Source organism: Geotrypetes seraphini, chromosome 8 (assembly GCF_902459505.1).
Source record: "Geotrypetes seraphini chromosome 8, aGeoSer1.1, whole genome shotgun sequence".
NCBI classification, from domain to species: Eukaryota; Metazoa; Chordata; class Amphibia; order Gymnophiona; family Dermophiidae; genus Geotrypetes; species Geotrypetes seraphini.
In genome coordinates this window covers 1365483-1387067 of record NC_047091.1, presented here as the reverse complement: position 1 = coordinate 1387067, position 21585 = coordinate 1365483, and the positions used below count along the sequence as shown (strand labels likewise).

The 21585-nt window shown below is 41.5% G+C and overlaps 1 protein-coding gene across 4 annotated transcripts in view; it reads left to right on the top strand.

The window, feature by feature from the left end:
- SPTBN2 (spectrin beta, non-erythrocytic 2) overlaps nt 1–21585 on the top strand; it is a 293681-nt gene that overhangs the window by 17522 nt on the left and 254574 nt on the right. The window contains exon 1 of one of the 4 annotated variants that reach the window (XM_033955667.1): nt 17061–17699. The exons of the other annotated variants lie outside the window; for them this stretch is intronic. Within the exon in view, the coding sequence (XP_033811558.1) occupies nt 17570–17699 (130 nt within the window). The 5' untranslated portion in view covers nt 17061–17569. Of the gene's footprint in view, nt 1–17060; nt 17700–21585 lie in introns of those variants that run through there. 4 annotated transcript variants of the gene reach the window in all.

The following is a 21585-nucleotide window of genomic DNA, read 5'->3' as shown; positions in this document are numbered from 1 at the left end:
AAGTGTAAGCCACCTATGTGGCATAAATGTGCATGAGTTGATTCTCATTCATTTGAAAGGAAGCTCTGGAATGAGTTGGCATAGGATGAAGTTAAGAGGTGATAGGCTCAGGATTAATCTAAGGAAATACTTTTTTACAGAAAAGGTGGTAGATGCTTGGAGTAGTCTCCGGGTAGAGGTGATGGAGACAAAGACTATGTCTGAATTCAAGAAAGTGTGGGACAGGCACTTGAGATCTCGTAGGAAGAGGTGGAGATAGTGTATGCTGCAGATGAGCAGACTGGATGGGCCACTTGTTTAGATGCTGCTGGACTGGGGGAGGTGAGAGGGAGAATGGTACTGCTGGACCATTGGAGGGGAGGGAAAGAAGTACTGCTGGAATGGGAAGGGGAAAGGAAAGGTTCTGTTGGACTGGGGAGAGAGAGGGAGGTGTCCATTTTAGGAATTATGCATAGCTTGCATTTCCGTTTCTGTTTTCTCTGGCACTGCTGCATATGCAGAGTGTGACTCCTTAAGGTTTCCAGTTCAAGTTTTTGCCTTCATTTCTCTATTACTGATATGTGATCCCATTGTTTCATAATTATTGAGGGTCTGTCTGTGTCTTGCAATGTATAGTCTTCTCTACACAGAAAGAACTTACTAGCAGATCTTGTAACAATCCCATTTTTTCTGTTTTCTCACCAGCTGGTGTATTAGTGTTTTAGGACCTGGTGTAATATTTACATTGCTTTTTTTTCACGTGTAAGGTTGTTGCTCTTCAAGTCCTGGGAGTTAGCGCTGTTATGGTATGGTAAGGATCCAAGTTTTTTTTTACACAAGTTTGTCCATAGTGTTTTGCAGTTGGCCTTACTGAGGTGATATCAAAACTTTAATTATAGTTTGTCATTACATCAGACAGGGCTTTAGATAATCCTATATAATAAAAGACTAATCGCACATGCGCACTTAGGATTTTGTGTTCCCTGCCGCTGTGGTGTGTGATCCGTGGCAGCCAACCCTGCAGCAGGGAACTTTCTGGCCACTCCCCTCCTCCCGCCCTCACTCACCATGGAAGCCAGGCAAGCTCTCTCCCTGCCCGCGTCCTCAGCAGGGAACACACCTGGGTCCTCACTCGCTGCTGCCGCCGCTGCTGCTGCTGCTGCTGCTGATCCTCCTGTAAAGACCTCTCCATATTATCAATCATGTCAGTAAAAGCCCTACTTCCTGCAGACACATCTTAACTTCTGTATGACCTTCAAAATAGTATTGTATTTTCTAATCTATAAGAAACAGATTCTCTGTAAAACTCCCAAATTTCCTGTTCCTCTGAGAACCTTATCCCCATGGATCTATGTGAAGAATGGTACATAAATATATGTCTCTTAAGAGTCACAAAATCAACCAAATCAACCTTCTGAACTTCCTAGCATTAGCTGAAATGTAGAAAATGCAGAATCAGCAATTTAGACAGGGAATGCCAATCTGTGAGCTAGCTAAATCTATTTATTACAAGGTCTCAAGGCTGAGTTTCCAATGCAATGTGCAGATACTGTATTTTAATTTATTCATTTAAGTTTGATTCATTCACAATCTCAGTTTTCATATCATCGGTAACAACTCACACCTGTAAATTCCAGGAATCTTCAACAAACCCTAAAGTTGCCTAAAATACTTCCTAAACTTAAAAAAAAAAAAAACCAGATAATTGATGTACCCTATACTTTTTCCCTCCCCAGAATTTCCTTTTTCTCAAATCACAAAAAAACAAATTCTCAATAAACTTTATAACAGATATACTCAGAAATAGGTTTCCAAAGCAGTTTATAAAACTTCCTTTCACCAATATTCTCTTACAACATTTCACAGGAATCTGTCACAGGATCTCTCATAAAATCCCCTCCAAAAATCAGCACCACAGAAGTTACTCAAAGAACCTCTCAAACATTTCCCAGAAGAGTCTCACAGAATAGCAAATTGAAACTATCCTCAAAAAATCAGCACAATAAATTTCTCACCAGGAAGGGGAAGGCCCACCATTTTGAAGAGGTGGGCCTGCATCCCTCTTGTTGGGTTTTCAGCAAAAAAAAGTACAGGGTTGTGTGTGGAGATATCGGGAGTCCCTCAAAAAGGAGGGAGTGGGCATCCCTTTTGACATTTTTTTTTTTAAGTATGGGGTGTCATTGGGTTCACGGGGTGGGGGCGGCAAGAGGGAGTAGGTATCCCTCCTGCTAATCTGCAACTTAAGGCAGGGAGGTTCGGGGTGGTTTACGTAGGGGGTGTTTTAGAGGGCTCGGCAGGAGGGGGGCGGGAGGGAGATTGTGTGTGGAGGGATTTTTTTTTAAATTGGGTGTCGGAAGTCTTTATCAGCAGGGTCGGCTGTCAAAGATGTACTTTCCTGTCAGTACTTGAGCTAATCAGCGATCAGGCACTGACAGGAAAGTAAGACTTTGACAGCTCAGACCCTGTCAATAAAGTTTACACGGGTTTCCTTGCTGTGCATTACACAGAGTGCTCATTAGAATACTAATGAGCTCCTTGTAATGCATTGGCATAAAATTCTTGGTGGCTGCTACAATGATCAGTAGCCAGGAAAACTCTTTTGTGCATCGGCAGGAGAATTTCCTTTCAAGTAAGAATGGTTAAAACCAGTCTTACTTGCAAAGAAATCTTTTGTGTTATCAGGGCCTGAATAAAATTGTTGCCTGCTTGGATACCTTGGTCATCTTAGCTTTTTTTTTGTTTTTCCCTTCTTGTTATCTTTGCTAGAACTGAATAGCAACATTATCTAGTTTTAGACCTACAAATACAAGTGTGGAAGTTAAATATACAAAATACGACACCCTTCTACTCAACACACTCTACGGAAGGGAGAACTCAATAAAGATGAGTGCAAAAATCCCTGTCAATGCAAAGAATTCATAAACAACTTAAGAAAGCAATGTGAAGGAAAAAGCCTCAGAACCTCGCCCACATCACCTTGAATGAAACAAAGTGTGGAAAAATTATCTGGGGTGAATCTTCTTATCGGAATAAATGGTTATGTTAGTTTTCAAGTTTCAAGTTTATTTGATTATTTGATTAAACGCTTATCATGAGATACTAAGCGTTGTACAATAATAATTAAAACATTAACAGGAGTATGGGAAGACAAACAATTTTAACATACTTGACCTTTTTTTTTAATTTTTTTATCTATAAAGACACAATAGGAAAGGAGGGGAGAACTACGATATTTATTAAGAAAAGGTACAAAAGATTGTATTACTTCGAGTGCCTATTATTCTTAAAGATGGAATATTAAGAGTGTGCTGTGAAGTGGATCTTAAAGCTCTCAGGGGGTCATATGGAATTAGAAGTCTGTCAATGAATGCCGGGGTGTGTGTTTGTATTGTTTTAAAGGTTAGAAGTGCTATTTTATATGTTATTCTATATATGACGGGTAGCCAGTGGGCTTTTTGTAGAAGAGGGGTGACATGATCATATTTTTTTGAACCTGATATGAGTTTGATAGCTGTGTTTTGGATTAATTGTAGACGCTTTATATCTTTTAGGTTTATCCCTTTCAGTAGAGAATTACAATAGTCCATTTTGGATATCACAAGGGAGTAAATTAATGTAGTAAGGGATTTGGCATCAAGAAGGGGGGCCAAAGATCTAATTATCCTTAATTTATAAAACAGTTTTTAACTAGAGTGCTAATTTGTGGACGAAATGTGAGTTTATGGTCAATTAGAACACCTAAGATTTTTATAGTAGTAATTGGTTTAAGTGGAATATCATCAATTGAAATTGGAGCAGTTAAGTGTAACCCTTCTTTCCATGAAAATAGCATGATGTTAGTTTTAGTAATGCTTAATGAAAGCATATTTATATTTAACCAGTCATGAATAATGGATAATTTTTGATTAATAGAAAGAATGTCGTTTAGACTTGCGGGGTCTATATTGTGTAAAAGTTGAAGGTCATCAGCGTAGGCATAAGCTGTAAATCCAATTGATTGACAAAGAGTTAAAAGTGGTGCCTGATAGATATTAAACAGTAAAGGAGATAGAATAGAACCTTGGGGAACGCCGAAGTTGGAAAAAAATGGTTTTGAAATGGAATTATTAAAATGGACTGAGGAAGATCTATCAGAGAAATAAGATCTAAACCACTCTAGAGCTTGATCAATTAATCCAATGGAAGCAAGTCTTTGAAGTAGTAAGAGGTGATCAATAGTGTCGAAGGCAGCCGCAAGATCTAAAGAGATTAATAATACAGACTTATGTTGGTCGAGGTTGTACTGTATAGCTGTAGTGAGTCCCAATAAAGAGGCCGCATTGGAGCAGTGGAGAATCGAGTGGCTTGGAGTTCGCACATCCTGAGGCAGCCGTTTCTGGTGAAACGCTGGGCACTGCATTGATGTGATACTTACTCCATATACCTATTTCAGCATAGGATAAGTATAAATATATATTTTTCTTTATGCTCGCTTAAACCGTGATAACATTGAACAGATAGCGTTAGAGCATTAAATTTGTTTCTCTCTCTGCATTGTTTAAGGCTTTAACATTGGCCAATGTGAAAGGTTTTTCATGCTGATGATTAGATTCTCTCCAGATAATTTTCCCACACTTTGTTTCATTCAAGGTGGGCAGGGTTCTGAGGCTTTTTCTTTCACATTGGTTTCTTAAGATGTTTATGAAGCCTTTGCATTGATTGTGTTCTCCCTTCCGTAGAGTGTGTTGTTGAGTAGATGGGTGTCATATTTAACATTATCTAGTTTAACATGCTCTAGGTCCCTTTCTCTATCCCCCTATATTTAACCAGTTAATGTTTGTCATGTACATATATATATATATATATATATATATATATATATATATATATATACTGTGCTTATGAACAGTGTTTGTATAAGTGATATGTATGAGCTGAGTGTTTTTAGGGGAAAGGAGGGAGGTACAGGGGGTGAAAAAGTAACATAGTAAATGATGATAGATAAAGACCCGAATGGTCCATTCAGTCTGCCCAACCCTACATGCTCCATAAAAATCAATCATTTAATTAAAATTGTCCTTTTCTTAGATATTTCTGAGCCAGAGACCCAGAGCCCTGCCTGGTAATGTGCTTAGGATCTATCCACTGGAGTTTCCATCAAAGCTCATCCCAGCCCATCTTAACCATTTCAGCCATCAAAGCCCTCCCCAACCTGTCCTCAACTGAATGTCCACATACGGGACACATACCATACTAGACTGCCCAGTACCTACCCTAGTTCCTTCAATATATACCCATTATTTTCTGATTAGAGATCCTCTGTGTTCATCCCGATCAAACTCAGGGGCGGAAAATTTCATGGCGACACCAGAAAGTATTTCTTCACAGAGAGAGTGGTTGATCATTGGAACAAGCTTCCAGTGCAGGTGATCGAGGCAGACAGCGTGCCAGACTTTAAGAATAAATGGGATACCCATGCGGGATCCCTACGAGGGTCAAGATAAGGAAATTGGGTCATTAGGGCATAGACAGGGGGTGGGTAAGCAGAGTGGGCAGACTTGATGGGCTGTAGCCCTTTTCTGTCATCATTTTCTATGTTTCTATCCCACACTCGTTTGAACTCTGTTTTCTTCACACTTCCCTTGGGAGCGCATTCCATGGTTCAACCACCCTCTCCATAAAGAAGAATTTCCTAACATTACTCTTGAATCTACCACCCCTCAACCTCAAATTATGCCCTCTGGTTTTACCATTTTCCTTGAAGTGAAGTGAGAGTCAAGGGTGTATTTGTGTTTGAGGTGAGCATATGCCTGGGTACATGATCAACAGCAAGATCCCCCCCCCCACAATTTTTTTTCCCTCCCTCTTTCCCATCTCAGTCTCTACTGATTTCTTCTTCTTCTTTCTCACATGCTAAATATTTTCTTAGCTATCTACCCCAGGCATCAATACTGCAATCTGCTTAACATAATGAACCCGTGGCTGGCCAGAGTGGGGCCTTGAGCATCTTAGTTCCCCTCTAAAACAGGAAGTTTGGAGATGCAGAAGCCAGGTGGTGCATAGTGCCAGCTGGCCACAAAGCTATGTTGTAGAGCAGATGAAATCATCTCCTAGTCATATTACTGCACAGCAAGATGCTAGCAGCGAACACTGATTCCTGAATCTGAGAACTACCATACTAGTGCTATCCTGTTTTCTACAGCTTCAAACATCAAGCAGCCTGCCCTAACATCAGCTCTTCAGCTTTTGCAGAAGTATATACAGATCACCAAAAAACTGTTTGAAGAAACCTCTGTCATTAAACTTTTTCCAGTTATGGAAGTAAAACACTTCCAGAATTATGGAACAGAATCTGCAGCCATATAAGAAGATTTTTCAAAAATTGAAGAGGTGCATTCCATCCCTTGTATCAATGACTGATGAGATGTTCACCCAGATTAGCAGAGATGGCAGGACACAGAGGAGAAAGACAACTATTTAGAGCCAACTTCAACCTAAACCAGTTTCCTATACAAAACTCTTCTTAATTTTCAATACAGTATAGCCATTTTTACACTCTTGCGGGTATTACAGCTCATTGAGTTTAAAACAGCCAAGAGAAATATACCTTGATTTCACAGGTGCAAGAGGTAGCCCAAAGTGCTTATTTATTATTTTGTGACAGCTATGAATTATTGTGGTTATATTATTACTGCTTCCAGTCACAATGTTAATGATAAAAAATGCACAACTTTGTTTCCAAACTATTAACTGTTGTCCTAATTCATAATGTAATGTAATGTAATGTAATTTATTTCTTATATACCGCTACATCCGTTAGGTTCTAAACTAAGTAGAATAATAAAATATCAAATAATATTCACTCAAGAGAATTAAGGTGAGCTATTCAGAGCTGGTGGTAGCCTTGACTTTGTGCTCAGCCCACGTCACCTACCTGGACCCATGGACTACTACAAGTTTGACACTAGTTTGAAGGGCTGGGATCATGGAGTAGGCCACAAAAGTCACCCCGTGTCAAGATCCCACTACCCTAGAGAGCAGCATAATTAACCACAGCATGGCATGCTCTTCTGAACAGCCAAAACGATGAACTCATCCAGTTCTGAATATCAGACACCTACAGGAAGAAACTTCAAACAGATTACTATGTTTATGTTTTGTCTATGTTTGATTATGTATGTTCTCTTGTAAACCACCAAGAACTTTGGATTGTGTAGTATATATAAATAAATAAATTGCAGCATTGCTGCCTGGGGAAGAGAGGTAAGAAATCAATATTTAGTGCAGGAGGATACAGAAAAATGTTAAGGAAGGAAGACAAGACATGCTAGATACCACATGAGGGGTAGAAATGCTGAAATCTATGGAAGGGGGGAGAAAGAGAAAAATGCTGGACAGTGGGGGATGAGAAAGAAATGCTGAAGAGGTGGGGGAATGGAAGAAAGGCAAGATATGCTCAATTACCACAGGTGGGGGAGGGAAGAGAATAGAGAAATGCTGAAGAAGAGGTAAGGGAGGGGAAGAAAGGCAGAAATGCTGGACATTGTGAGGGAGGAAATAAATGCTGTAAAGCTGGGGGATGAGAAGAAAGAGAGAATTGCTGAAACCTCAGTGGGGGAGGAGAGAGATGTTTGAGGGAAAAGAAATAAATGCTGAAAACTATAGGAGAGGGGTTGAGTGATAGGGAAGGAGACAAAATTCTGGATATGGGGTGGGGGAGGTTGAGAGATCTGGAAGGAGAGAAATTATGTAAGGGTAGAGAGAGGGGTTTGAAAGGCAGGGGAGGAGAGAAATGATAGACACTGGGAGGTAGGGGTGTTTGAGACGAAGAGAAAGATAGAAATGATGAACACTATGGGGGTGGAGGGGTTTGAGAGATAGAGAAGAAATGAAATGATGAAACAGAGACATGACGGCAGATAAAGACCAAATGGCCCATCTAGTCTGCCCATCCACAGTAACAATTATCTCTTTCTCTCTCTCAGAGATCCCATGTGCCTATCCCAGGCCCTCTTGAATTCAGACACAGTCTCTGTTTCCACCACCTCTTCTAGGAGACTGTTCCATGCATCTACCACCCTTTCCGTAAAAGTATTTCCTCAGATTATTCCGGAGCACTATGATAGGGAGTGGAGGGGGTTTGAGAGGTAGGAAAGCAGAGAAATTAGGTATTTAAGAAATGAGTGGTATTTAGGAAGGAGGGATAATGAATGCTATGGAGGGAGTGGGCTATGTGATGTGTTTCTCAACCTGTGGTACACGTACCCTAGGGGGTACGCGGACCGCATGTTGGGGGTACACGGGCTGACCTCCGATTCCTCCCTGCCGCCGCCCTCCAGCTTCATTTAATTACCCCCTGCCGCAATTCCGGGAAGGGAAGGGCCAGGTGCATGCAGTGATTGCATGCTTCCGGCCCACAAGCCTTCCTCCCAACGTTAATTCTGATGTTGAAGAGAATGTTCTGGGCCAGCTAATTGCTGCTTGGTTGGCCCGGACCTACTCTACGACATCAGAATTGATGTGGGGGGGAAGGCTTGTGGGCTGGCGGCGTGCACCTCAAGAGATGGGCTGCGACATGGCAAATGAGGTTCAATGTGGATAAGTGAAAGGTGATGCATGTCGATAACAAAAATCTTATACACGAATACAGGATGTCCGGGGCAGTACTTGGAGAGACCCCCCCAAGAAAGAGACTTGGGAGTACTGGTCGACAAGTCGATGAAGCCTTCTGCACAATGTGCAGCAGCGGAAAAAAAGGGCAAACAGAATGCTAGGAATGATTAAAAAGGGGATCACGAACAGATCGGAGAAGGTTATCATGCCGCTGTACCAGGCCATGGTACGCCCTCACATGGAATACTGCGTTCAGCACTGCTCGCCGTACATGAAGAAGGACATGGTGCTACTTGAAAGGGTCCAGAAAAAAGCGACTAAAATGGTTAAGGGGCTGGAGGAGTTGCCGTACAGCAAGAGATTAGAGAAACTGGGCCTCTTCTCCCTTGAAAAGAGGAGACTGAGAGGGGACATGATCAAAACATTCAAGATAATGAAGGGAATAGACTTAGTAGATAAAGACAGGTTGTTTGCCCTCTCCAAGGTAGAGAGAACGAGAGGACACTCTCTAAAGTTAAAAGGGGATAGATTCTGTACAAACGTAAGGAAGTTTTTCTTCACCCAGAGAGTGGTAGAAAACTGGAACACTCTTCCAGAGGCTGTTATAGGGGAAAACACCCTCCAGGGATTCAAGACAAAGTTAGACAAGTTCCTGCTGAACAGGAACGTATGCAGGTAGGGCTCTGGTAGGGCACTGGTCTTTGACCTGGGGGCCGCCGCGGGAGCGGACTCCTGGGCACGATGGACGACTGGTCTGACCCAGCAGTGGTAATTCTTATGTTCTTATGTTCTAATAAGAAAGGGGAAGGGAGGGGGCATTAATAGGAAAAACAGTAAATGCGGCCATTTTACACAAGCGAGGGAGGAAGGGGCACTAACTTGGCACATAGGAAGGAGGAAGGGAAGGAATGGAAAGGGACAATTGTTAGGGAAAGAGATGATGCATATGGGGAAAGGAAGAGTTAAAATTGGGCATAGAGAGGAGTGAAATAGAGATCTATGGGAAATAGAAGGATGAAGTGGATATGGTGGTGGAGAAGGAACAGAGGGATAGATTGAAGGGGATGCAAGGAGGAGGAATGTTGGGCATAGTGATGGAGGGAGAGATGTGGCATGGTGTTGGGAGAGGGGTGTTAGAAGGAGAAATGGGCATGAAGCTGATAGGCAGTGGTAAAAAATGCTGTACGTGATCTGGGGGATGAGGGAGAAAGAAAAGTTGGACTCCTGGAGGGACAGAGAGAGAAGTTGGTTGGGGAATAGAATGAGATCTGGAGGAGAGGATGCATGCAGGAAGCAGAAAAAATAAAGAAATATTAGATGCATAGTCAGAAGGAAGTGCAACCAGAGTCTCATGAAATCACTAGACAACAAAAGTAGGAAAATGATTTTATTTTCAATTTAGTGATCAAAATGTGTCCGTTTTGAGAATTTATATCTGTTGCCTATATTTTGCACTATATTTGTTATTTTTCTGTGGTTGTTACTGAGGTGACATTACATATTTTAAAGTCATCTGCCTTGACATCTTTGAACCCCCCCCAAATATAAATGATAATTAACATTTTCTCTCATACAGTGTTGTTTGTGTTTTTTTTTAATTTTGTGGTTACCATTATGTATTAATAAGATTAGATTGTGTGTATATGAAAAATGGATGAAAGAAATTACATTACAATTAGTATTATTATGGGGATGGAGTCAGGGGCGGAGTTTGGGCGGGTCTTGGGCAGAGTTTGGGTGGTGGTACTTGGTTGGTATTTGTTAAGCTTAGGGGGTACTTGGCTTGAAAAGGTTGAGAAACACTGATGTAAGGTAAGGGGAGATTCTGTGGTATGGGGCAGAGCTTCGGCACTCCCAACCAAAAAAGCATTCTGCTGGCCCTGCCTGGGTACTCATATGCATGTGGGTAATTGGGCATGGATTTGTGACGATCATCTACAGAAAGGCTAAAAAATTTTCTTATGGTGAAAGGAAAGTGATTGAGGTCCTTTGTTACAGAATTACTTTCTTCTCATACTGGCTTGGCTTGATTGTGCCTTGTGGTAAATAATACAGTTTAGCTTTCAACACAGATCTCCTTCATAGTCAAGGTGAAAACCAGCTTAACTTGTAGTACTGCTTGTTAGGCCTGCTGATTTCTGTGACAACAGTGCAAGCCTCTGGGCCTGCCAGCTTCCATCAAAGCATCTTTGTAAATACCCCTCCCAGCTCACTAGCAAAGATATAGCTGAGCTTGCCAGGTCTCATCCTAAAACTGTCCTCTTAATTCCTCCTTAAATATATCAAAAGGAGTCAAGGAAAGCAGCTTTCAAAATTATTTTTAGAGCTTTTTAAAATCTGAATTTCTGCATTGTGCACTGTCCCAAGGTTTTTTTTTGTTTTGTTTTTTTTCAAGCTACGGAAATAGCCATGATGTACCTACATTTGGGTGTGACATCATTCCTTAAAGTATCTTTGGTCATTAAAACTTAGTTGTGACATCAGAGAGGTTTCATGAGGAAGTAGCAAGCTGCTCTCTTTTTCATATTTATAAAGGGAGAGGCACCCATAAACCGTCACCAGTGGACCACAATGAAACCTAGAGATGAGTGATTGATATTACAGTAGATTACGGTTAAGATGGTTTATAGCAAGCACTGAAAAAACTGGTACAACAGACATCTGTATATTCTGTAAGAAAGAGCTAGAAACAATTTCTAATTTCGTGGCTGGCTGCAAAGTGCTGATGGCAGAAAAATTTTGTACAGAAAGGCACACAAATCCCATTCAGGGGCAACTGTAAACATTACAATATTTGTGTCCAGAAAAACATTAGGGTCATGACCCTAAGAGAATTGTGATAAAAACTGGATGCCAGAAAATCAGATATAGCGGTAAAGGAGAAAAACACCAGAACGGCATTGAGTATAGAGGTGTTGTTCCCAAGCAATTACTTGAATTGTGTGGAGAGAGGGAATAATCCCAAGTAACAAGAAATGCAGTCTGATACCAAGAAAATGTAGCAGAAAGATACAGAAATACAGATTTTCCATCATTTTGGGTGCCACAGGAAGGATCAAAAAGAACTTCCAAGTTCATCTGGATAAGTTGGCAATATAGCTTTTACATCTTGGATATTACATGTTTTGAACAATGCAAGTACTACAGTGAACATTAGCAGAACATTTGAGAGACAGAGATAATACTCTAAATACCCTGGCTTAGTAACATAGTAAATGGCAGCAGATAAAGACCCGAATGGTCTATCCAGTCTGCCCAATATTTTTACGTATTATAAATTCATGATTAAATTGTATTTTTTCTTTGCCACAGACCACAGAACTCCACCCAGTATGTACTGTTCTTAGGTTCCAACTATTGGAATTGCCATCAAAACTCACTCCAACCTATTCAAACCATCTTGACATTTGCAGGATATAGACCATAAAAGTCTGCCCAGCACTGTCCTCATATTCTGGAGTTCCCATGGAAGCTCTCCCCAGCCCATCCTAAACTGAATTGTCTTATATGGGAAAAGTCTGCCCAGTTCTGGCATTAGTTCAATTTATACTATTCTTTTTCTAATTAGAGATCCTATGCATTCATACCATGCATTTTTGAATTCTGTCACTGTTTTCATCTCCACCACCTCTCTCGGAAGGGCATTCTAAGTATCAACTATCCTTTCCTTTAAAAAGAAGTTCCTAACATTACTCCTAAGTCTCAGTGGCGTAGGAAGGGACATGCGAGGGAGGCGGTCTTCCTCAGGGTTCCGGCACCCCTCTTCCTCTCCATCCCCCCTTTTACTCCTCTCCCTGCTGCACACATGCACCCGTGCCCCTTCCAGTACCTTTTAAACTTCAGCGCGAGCAGCGACAAACTTGCTGCCCGAATCAGCTTCAGTGCTTTCTCTGACGTCACTTCCGGGAGTTCTTCGCTGCTCGCATCGACATTAAAAAGGTATGGGGAAGGGGTGCAGGTGTGTGCACGTGGCGGGGGGTGGGGAAGAGGGCAGAAGAGGGACACCATCACCCCGGGCACCGGTCACCTCGGTATGCCACTGCTAAGTCTTCCACCCTGCCACCTCAGTTAATACCTCCAGTTTTACCATTTTCCCTTCTCTGCAAAAGATTTGGTTCTATATTAATACCTGTGATGACTATAGCTCATTATATAGCTACAGCTTTACTGTACAGTGTTTGTAGATTTCCTCACTGAAATCTCAGGAGGTCAGAGGCTGGAAAGCAGCAGAAGTTTACTCTAGGAGCTGACAACTCAGACTGGGTAATGCAGGAGGTGGATGAAGTTTATCCTCACCCAGCTGAAGGTTTGTTTATGCTCCCAGAGGCTATGGAAATCCAAGAGTGTTTGCCTGAAGGCTGTAATTTCCCTGAGGCAGTGCAGATCAAATGAACCATGGTGCTGGGTTGGCTGCAGAAAGGATTGTGTTTTTTTCTGGGATGACAAACTGCACTCCCACTTACCTGACTATTGAAAAGCTGAACTTTCTTCATGTGTTCATAAACCAAAGCATTTTGGAAAAATGTCTTGTTTTGAAATGTATGAATATGAGACAGTTTTGGTTTGATGCAGTGTTTGTTTGCCATTTGTGTCAATCAGTGTGCTCCATCCAGCTGAGGCAGCTCTTGGTGGTTGCCACGGAGAAAGGGGAGATGAAGTTATGCAGGTTGCTGCTGAATTAACTTCTAATGTTGCTAAAACCTATGCTGAGTTCACTGTATGAAAAAAACCTCCTTTTTGTCAAGAACTGTAGGTGCAGTAGTATTGCTGAAGTTTGGGAATGAATGTTTTATGCAGTCCAATGAAAGAACTGTGGCTGAAGCCTTGTCCTCAGATTGCTGTTTGCTTTGTGTATCTGATAATTACTGGCAAAGACTGTCATCCCAGCTCAGCTCCAGCACTACCCTGATACAAGAGAACCAGGAATACATTTGTTTTGTAATAAGAATTTATTTTGATATCAGTATTATTTTGATTTTTTCATCTTGCTAACTCGGTGAAGATAACTGAGCCAGTTTTGTCAAACCTAAGTCCAGAGACTATAATTCAGACTGACCAGTTTTCAGAAACTGAATTGGTTTTTTTTTTGTTCTTATGAAAGTTGTTCTATTACTTATCCGTGCTGTGTGCCATGAAAATAAAACAACCTTTGACCTTTTGAAACCTAATTTGGCCGGTGGCCTCAATAAACTTTTGTTCATTTTGGACATTCTAACTTGTTGCTTGGTTATTAAGAGGAAATTACCATTACTTACCTGTGCATGCACTTCTAGGCAGTGGCCTAGCGCCTTATTAAGTCCTGAAGGGATCCTCTTGTTATAGAGGACACGCTGGGGGTGAAGTTTTGCCATAGCCCAAGAGCGCTAACTGAGGGAGTTAGGCGCCTGAGTCCAGATGGCTCAGGACTAAAGACTGAATCGGGGATTTAAATGCTGGAAAATCAAAATATGCTCTAAGTGTAAGCAGTTTCCACAACATGTAAAATCTTTTACGGACCACAGCATCAACCTGAGTTTCCATTGTTAAATTTTGGTCGAGGGTAACTCCCAATATTTTAATGGTAGAATAAATCAGATATTGCATGGCATTTATAGTTATAGAAGAATCAAAAGGTAGCTGTCGAGGAGAGGCAAAAATTTTTTTATCTTGTCAGAATTCAACTTCAATTTAAATTCCGACATCCAAGCCTCAATTATGCCAAAGACAACCTCAATGATGTAAGTTATTTTACTAACCAATATTTTGCAGGGAATTATAATAGTAATATCATTGGCATAACTGAACAATGTTACTCCAAGATTATATAATCTTGATCCAAATGAAGAAAGATAGATAATAAAAAGAGATGCTGATAGAGGTGAACCCTGAGGAACTCCACAAGGGTTTTTCCATGATGCTGAGTTAACATTGTTAACTCTAACTTGATAAGTGCGGGATTCAAGAAATCCCTGAAACCAGGAATAGACTTTGCTGTAAATGCCAAGACCACCCAGGCATTCCAAAAGTTTGTCATGGTCAACCAAATCAAAGGCGCTACTCAAATCAAACTGCAATATAAGTGCATTACTACCCTTACTGAACAGATTATGGAGATAGTCCAGAATCGCAGCCATTACATTCACGTTTTCACTCTCATTATTTTCTGATTCTAGATCCTCTGTGTTCATACCACACTTCTTTGATCTCCGTCACCATTTTCCTCTCCACCATCTCTCTCGGGAGCACATTCTAAGCATCCACCACCCTCTCCGTAAAGTAGAATTTCCTAACATTGCTCTTGAAACTACCACCCCTCAACCTCAAATTATGTCATCTGGTTTTTAACATTTTCCTTTCCCTGGAAAAGATTTTGTTCCACGTTAATACCTTTCAAGTATTTGAACGTCTGAATCATATCTCCCCTGTCCCTTCTTTCTTCTAGGGTATACATATTCAGGGCTTCCAGCCTCTCCTCATACATCTTCTGGTGCAAACCTCCTATCATTTTCGTCGCCCTCCTCTAGACCGCTTCAAATCTTCTTATGTCCTTCACCAAATACGGTCTCCAAAACTGAAGACAATACTCCAGGTGGGGCCTCACCAACGACCTGTACTCTTCTTTGTATCTTACGATGGATATCTGGGCTGTTATATGGTCCCTGATATATCCTGTAGGGTCCATATCAAGAGAAATTCTCTGGCAAATGGCATCCCTAACCCAGATGGCCCTGTAAGCATTTACCAAGGCTATAACAGTAAGTGGTACATAGAGATAATTTAAACCCCAACTGTCAAAAACTCTTAGCAGACTAGCCTTGCATCCCCATCTGATCTGTATCCAGGAGAAATACTTGCTGTCAGAGGATACTTGTAGCACTCCTTTACCTCCTTCTGGCTTGCCTCCCGTACTCCCTCTGGTGGACTCTTTGGTGAAGGGTGAATCCTCAGTTGTCATTTCATAAGAACATAAGAATAGCCTTACTGGGTCAGACCAATGGTCCATGAAGCCCAGTTGCCTGTTCTCACGGTGGCCAATCTAGGTCACTAGCATCTGGCCAAGGAGTAGTAATATTCCGTGCTACCGATCCAGGGCAAGCAGTGGCTTCACCCATGTCTTTCTCAATAGCAGACTATGGACTTTTCCTCCAGGAACTTGTCCAAACCTTTCTTAAAACCAGCTACGCTATCTGTTCATACCACAACCTCTGGCCATGCGTTCCAGAGCTTAACTATTCTCTGAGTGAAAAAAAAATTCCTCCTATTGGTTTTAAAAGTATTTCCCTGTAACTTCATTGAGTGTCCCCTAGTCTTTGCAATTTTTGACGGAGCAAAAAATTGATCCACTTGTTCCCGTTCTACTCTACTCAGGATTTTGTAGATTTCAATCATATCTCCCTTCAGGTGTCTCTTTTCCAATCTGAAAAGCCCTAACCATTTTAGTCTTTCCTCATACGAGAGGAGTTCCATCCCCTTTATCATCTTGGTTGCTCTTTTTTGAACCTTTTCTAGCATCACTCTATCTTTCAGAATTGAACGCAATACTCTAGATGAGGTCACTTCATGGAGGGATACAGGGGCATTATAACATTCTTAGTCTTGTTAACCATCACTTTTTTAATAATTCCTAGCATCCTGTTTGCTTTTTTGGCTTCCACCGCACATTGGGCAAAAGGTTTCATTGTATTGTCTATGATGACACCCAGATCCTTTTCTTGGGCGCTAATCCCCAAAGTGGACCCTAGCATTCAGTAACTGTGATTCAGGTTATTCTTCCCAATGTGCATCACTTTGCATTTTTCCACATTACATTTCATCTGCCATTTGGATGCCCAGTTTTCCAATTTCGTAAGGTCCGCCTGTAATTTTTCACAATCCGCATGCGTTTTAACAACTTTAATTCCCAGTATAAAGATCTCTTGGGTGCTTTTTTAACTTTATTTTTAATGTGAATGACAACAAATATATTAATCAAGCAAAAATACTCATACAGAAAACAAATTATTGGCATCAAAAAGATCGATACATAGCAATTGTGCCAAACGGAGGAGACAACCAGATGCTAGCAGTCTGTTCTGGCTCTAATGGCTTGGTCGATCTTTTCTAGAATATTCCATAGCTAGTCATTCTGATTGGTTCTTACATTTTGAAATTACTACTTGGTTGTCTTACAGACAGACGCCCCCATTTTTAAAAAACAGTCCGGGTCCTCCAAAAAGAGGACATGTCCTGGTTTTCCCGGATGTCTGGCAACTCTACACTTAACCCTCCATTGCCCCAGGTACCACAGTTAAATCATGAACCTGCCAGGACAAATAGGAAATATACTTAAAGAGTACCTGATTACTGTTCAGGGTATTGTAAACCACTTTGATTGAATCTCTTCATGAAAAAGGCAGTTAATAAATCCCAATAAAGAAATTAGATCAGCATTCTGTAGTTAATTTTTTCAATGCTAGGGCTAGGAAAGAGGGTTTCTCTGTAAAGAGGCTGGTGACTGACTCTGTGGACATGGAATAGATGAGGTTTTTTTTACAGGTTAATCTCTCAGCAGACCCATCCCTTGAAATTACCATGTTTTCCTCCCTAAGGGATCCTGCATTCCCGGCCTTTTGCCTGTAAAATCAACTGAGGCTGGCCAGCCCTTTCCTCCTCCACACACCTTGCACAACAGGCGAGGCCTAGCCTACCTCTGATGTAAATGTGGCTTGGCTGGATGCCCTGGCCTGTGTTTACTGTTCCCTGGATGGGGCGGGAGGGCCGCCCTGGGGCAGACGGGCGTGCTGCACTTTCATCAAGGTGTTTAAGGAAAAACCTGGCATAGGGCTGGTCTCTCTCTGGCTTCTGGTGAAGACAGGGAAGATGTGAATTGTGGCTGACACTGAACTAATGCCTTTTATTTCCCCACTGCTCGGGTCCTTTTTGGGATTTTATTTTCTGAGAGTTATTCCTGCTTGCTGGAAGGGTGCTGAATCTGTGTTACAGGAACGAGAATTGCCCCCAGGCTTGCCACATATCAACCATGTTTCAATATGAGTCTGAACAAATGGAGGTGCCACCGTCTCCCTCTTCTCTCTGCCTCTCTCCTGCTGCCTTTATCAACCAGGCCCAATACTCCAATGTGCTGGAGGGTCGCTTCAAACAGCTCCAAGGTAAGCACAGCCATGTTTGAGATATGAATGATTCTGTGCAATTATCATGTCCTGTAGATAGATTGTGAGCCCGCCGGGACAGAGAGGGAAAATGCAAAACCGCTTAGATACCCTTGATAGGCGCTATATAAAAACCTAATAAACTTGAAACTTTATTTTATTTATTGAATAACAACTACAGACTCGAAAGTGGTGTATACTCAGGTACAGTAGATGTTTTTCTAATCCTGGAGGCCTCACAATTTGAGTTTGTATGTGAAGTAATGGATCACAAGGAACAGAAGTATGTTTTGAACTTGTCTCTCCTGTTCTCAGCCTGTTGCTCTAACCATTAGGCTACTCCTTCATAAATATCACGTGTAATGCCTGTGTTCTGTGGTTAATGTCCCATATCTTGTAGTGACAGGTTAATATCCTTTGCTTTGACCATTTAATTCACATGGTCAAATAGTGGCAAGAAATATCTCATGTAACTTATATTTTCCTTGTGGTAGGGATATCCATGGTTATTCTATGCTGGGAAATATCCCATATATCATCCTGTGCTGGGGGTGATAGAAAATATTCTGTATAAGTAGGGAAAGTCCAGATGGGAGCTGAGAATCACAGTCCCATGAGTACAAGCGAAAACCGCCTGGGATTTTCCTTTGAAAATGCAAGTGATCAGAGAGAACAGGGCCAAAATCTCAGCACTTTAATGTAGGTATGAATACATTGGTGGATTCCTACTTTTCTTCCCCAGAGCCAACCCTATCTATACTTTTTAAAATCTGCTGAATTGCCTTTTTTACAAATTAATTCAAGGCAATATACAATAAAATCAAGTATTAGAAAAGAACTCCAATGAAATCGTAGGTAAGCAAATCATTCATAACAGGAACCATTCAAACATCTTGGCAATAATCAATAGGGTCAGGAGCAATATTCAAATTCCCCAGTTCTACATATGAAATGTTGCTTGTGCTGCGGGAATAAGTCTAAATTAGAGAATGACACGGGGAAAAAATTTGTCCCTGTCTCCGCCCCGTCCCCGCGACCTCAGTCCCCACCCTGTCTCCACAACCTCGGTCCCCGTCTCCTCCCTGCAAGCTCAATTCCCTTCTCTACCCCGTCCCCACAAACCATCTGATCCCATCCACACAAGCCTCGAATAGTTTTATACTGAACTTATTTTATTAAAGTATAAAAAGTAACAATATTCTGTACAATTGTCATTTTATAAATCAAAGTTCTGGCTGCCGAACTAGAGGAAGAGATCTGCAGCCGGCAGGGCTTTGTTTATAAATGTTTACCAACACAACTAATATACTACTTTATCCTAAAGAAAATAGAAATCCTAAAGCAATAGAAATTTTTTTTCTACCTTTGTAGTCTGGTTTTTGCTTTCCTCATCTTCTCGTCATTCTTTTTTTTTTTTTTAAATAATATCTTTATTGGAACGGGCAGTACATCCATAACACAACCAGAACAGTAGAGCAAAACATACCAACACTGCAGTTACAAAGGCAAGAAATAAAGAGCTCCAAAGCTCCGGTACCAGGCATGCCATGGCAGGCCGCCCATCCATTTTCAATATACAAAAGACAGCCGACCAATCAAGCCCCCCAACATAAACCTGAATCTAAAAAAGGAAAACAATCACTAATACAACAGACACACATCATGCACTCCACTGTCATTCCCTCCATACAACCTACCCTGTAGTATGCTATCAATAGGCCTAGATTAAAACCTACAAAGTAGTTCCAAGTGAAACCCCCCAACTCCCAGTGTACCCCAGGACCCTCAGATAGTCAGACATTGATTGTCTTGTCATTCTATTTCTTCCATCCACTGTCTGCCTTCTTGCTACCTCTTCCATATGGCATCTGCTCTGTTACTGTGCCTTTCCCTTCCATCTCTCCCTCCATACACCCCCCCCATTGGTCTGGCACCCATCTTCTTTTCTCCACTCCCCCCATAGTCTGGCATCTCTGTCTTCTTCCCTTCCATCTTTCCTTACCTCCCCAGGTGGTTTTTAGCATCTCTCGCCTCATTTCCTCCCCTCAGATATGGTATCTGTCTCCCAAATCCAGCATATGCCCTTTTTTTCTTTATCCCCTCCTTTTATTCAGCTCCCTTCAGCATCTGTTCCACTCTGTCCCCTCCCCACTTTCCTTCAGCGTCTTCTCCCCTCTCTCTCCTACCCACTTTCCTTCAGTGTCTTTCCCCCACTCTCGCCTCCCCATTTCCTTTTGGCGTCTGTTCCTCTCACCCCTCCCCTTCTCCACTTCCCTTCAGCACCCTTCGCGCGGTCCAGCAGCCCTCTCCCTCCTGATCTCAGTGGTCTAGGCATCTCGCTCCCTCCCTTCGCTGGCAATTTTCATGTCTCCGAGCGGCACTAGCCTTTAAACAAGACGTGCGCTTCTGTTTAATATTTATGTAGCATCATTGAGGAAAGTATTTGAACAATTACAGGTTTCATACCGACAATATGCAGATGATGTTATTTTTTTCCCAGTACATAAGTGGAGGATGGATTTGCAACAGTCCATAAATCATTACATGTTGATGAAGATAGAAGATTGGATGAGAAAGCATGGTTTATGCTTAAATGTGGGAAAAACAGAGGTAATGTTTGTTGGAAGGAGTGGGAAAGACGTATGGCCTGATTCTTTAAGTGTTTTGGGGGTGACTTTGCTTGTGCTGAAAGAAATGACTGTTATGTGGGTTGTTTTGTATTCAGGCCTGACCATGAAGCTGCAAATAGTTAAGACTTTTAAAGCATGCTTTAACCAACTTCATATGCTCTATCGCTTGAAATCATTAATTTTGCCTTCTAATTTTTGGACTGTTGTGCAGGGGATGGTTCTGTCTAGGTTAGACTAACATTCTCTATCTTGGATTTTCAAAAGCAAGAGGGAGAGCATTACAATTGGTACAAAATGCCACAGCTAAGTTAGTAATGGGAGTTGACAGGATGGCACATATTATGTCAATTCTGAAGCAATTACATTGATTACAAGTTGTATTTCGGGTTTAACATAAAGTTGTTTCTGTGGTCCTTCAGACTATTTACCATCAAGCACCATGGTACTTTTGACAAGTTGTGGCACTCTATAAGCCTAATAGATCTTTATAATCTGAAAATCAAAAATTATTAATTCCAATAGCACAGGAAATTTATGCAGACACTAGAGCGATGACTTTCTGTATTGCTGGTGTTAAAATGTGGAATGCTTCGATAGACCATTTGCGACTGTGTGTAAACCGGTTTCAATTTAAGAAACAGTTAAAAACTCAGCTGTTTGTTACTGCATTTGTATGGTTTGTTAGTTGGCATTTGAAGAAAAGAAATTGTTTAATTATGTAGATTTTATGATATGGTTTGTTTTTATGTATGTTTTAGAACATAAGAACTGCCGCTGCTGGGTCAGACCAGTGGTCCATCATGCCCAGCAGTCCGTTCCCACAGCGACTCCTAGGTCAAAGACCAGTGCCCTAACTGAGACCAGCCCTACCTGCGTACATTCCGGTTCAGCAGGAACTTGTCTAACTTTGTCTTGAATCCCTGAAGGGTGTTTTCCCCTATAACAGCCTCCAGAAGAGCATTCCAGTTTTCCACCACTCTCTGGGTGAAGAAGAACTTCCTTACGTTTGTACGGAATCTATCCCCTTATAACTATAGAGAGTGCCCTATCGTCCTCCCTACCTTGGAGAGGGCAAACAACCTGTCTATTCCCTTCAGTATCTTGAATGTTTCGATCATGTCCCCTCTCAGTCTCCTCTTTTCAAGGGAGAAGAGGCCCAGTTTCTCTAATCTCTCACTGTACGGCAACTCCTCCAGCCCCTTAACCATTTTAGTCACTCTTCTTTGGACCCTTTTGAGTAGTACCGTGTTCTTCAT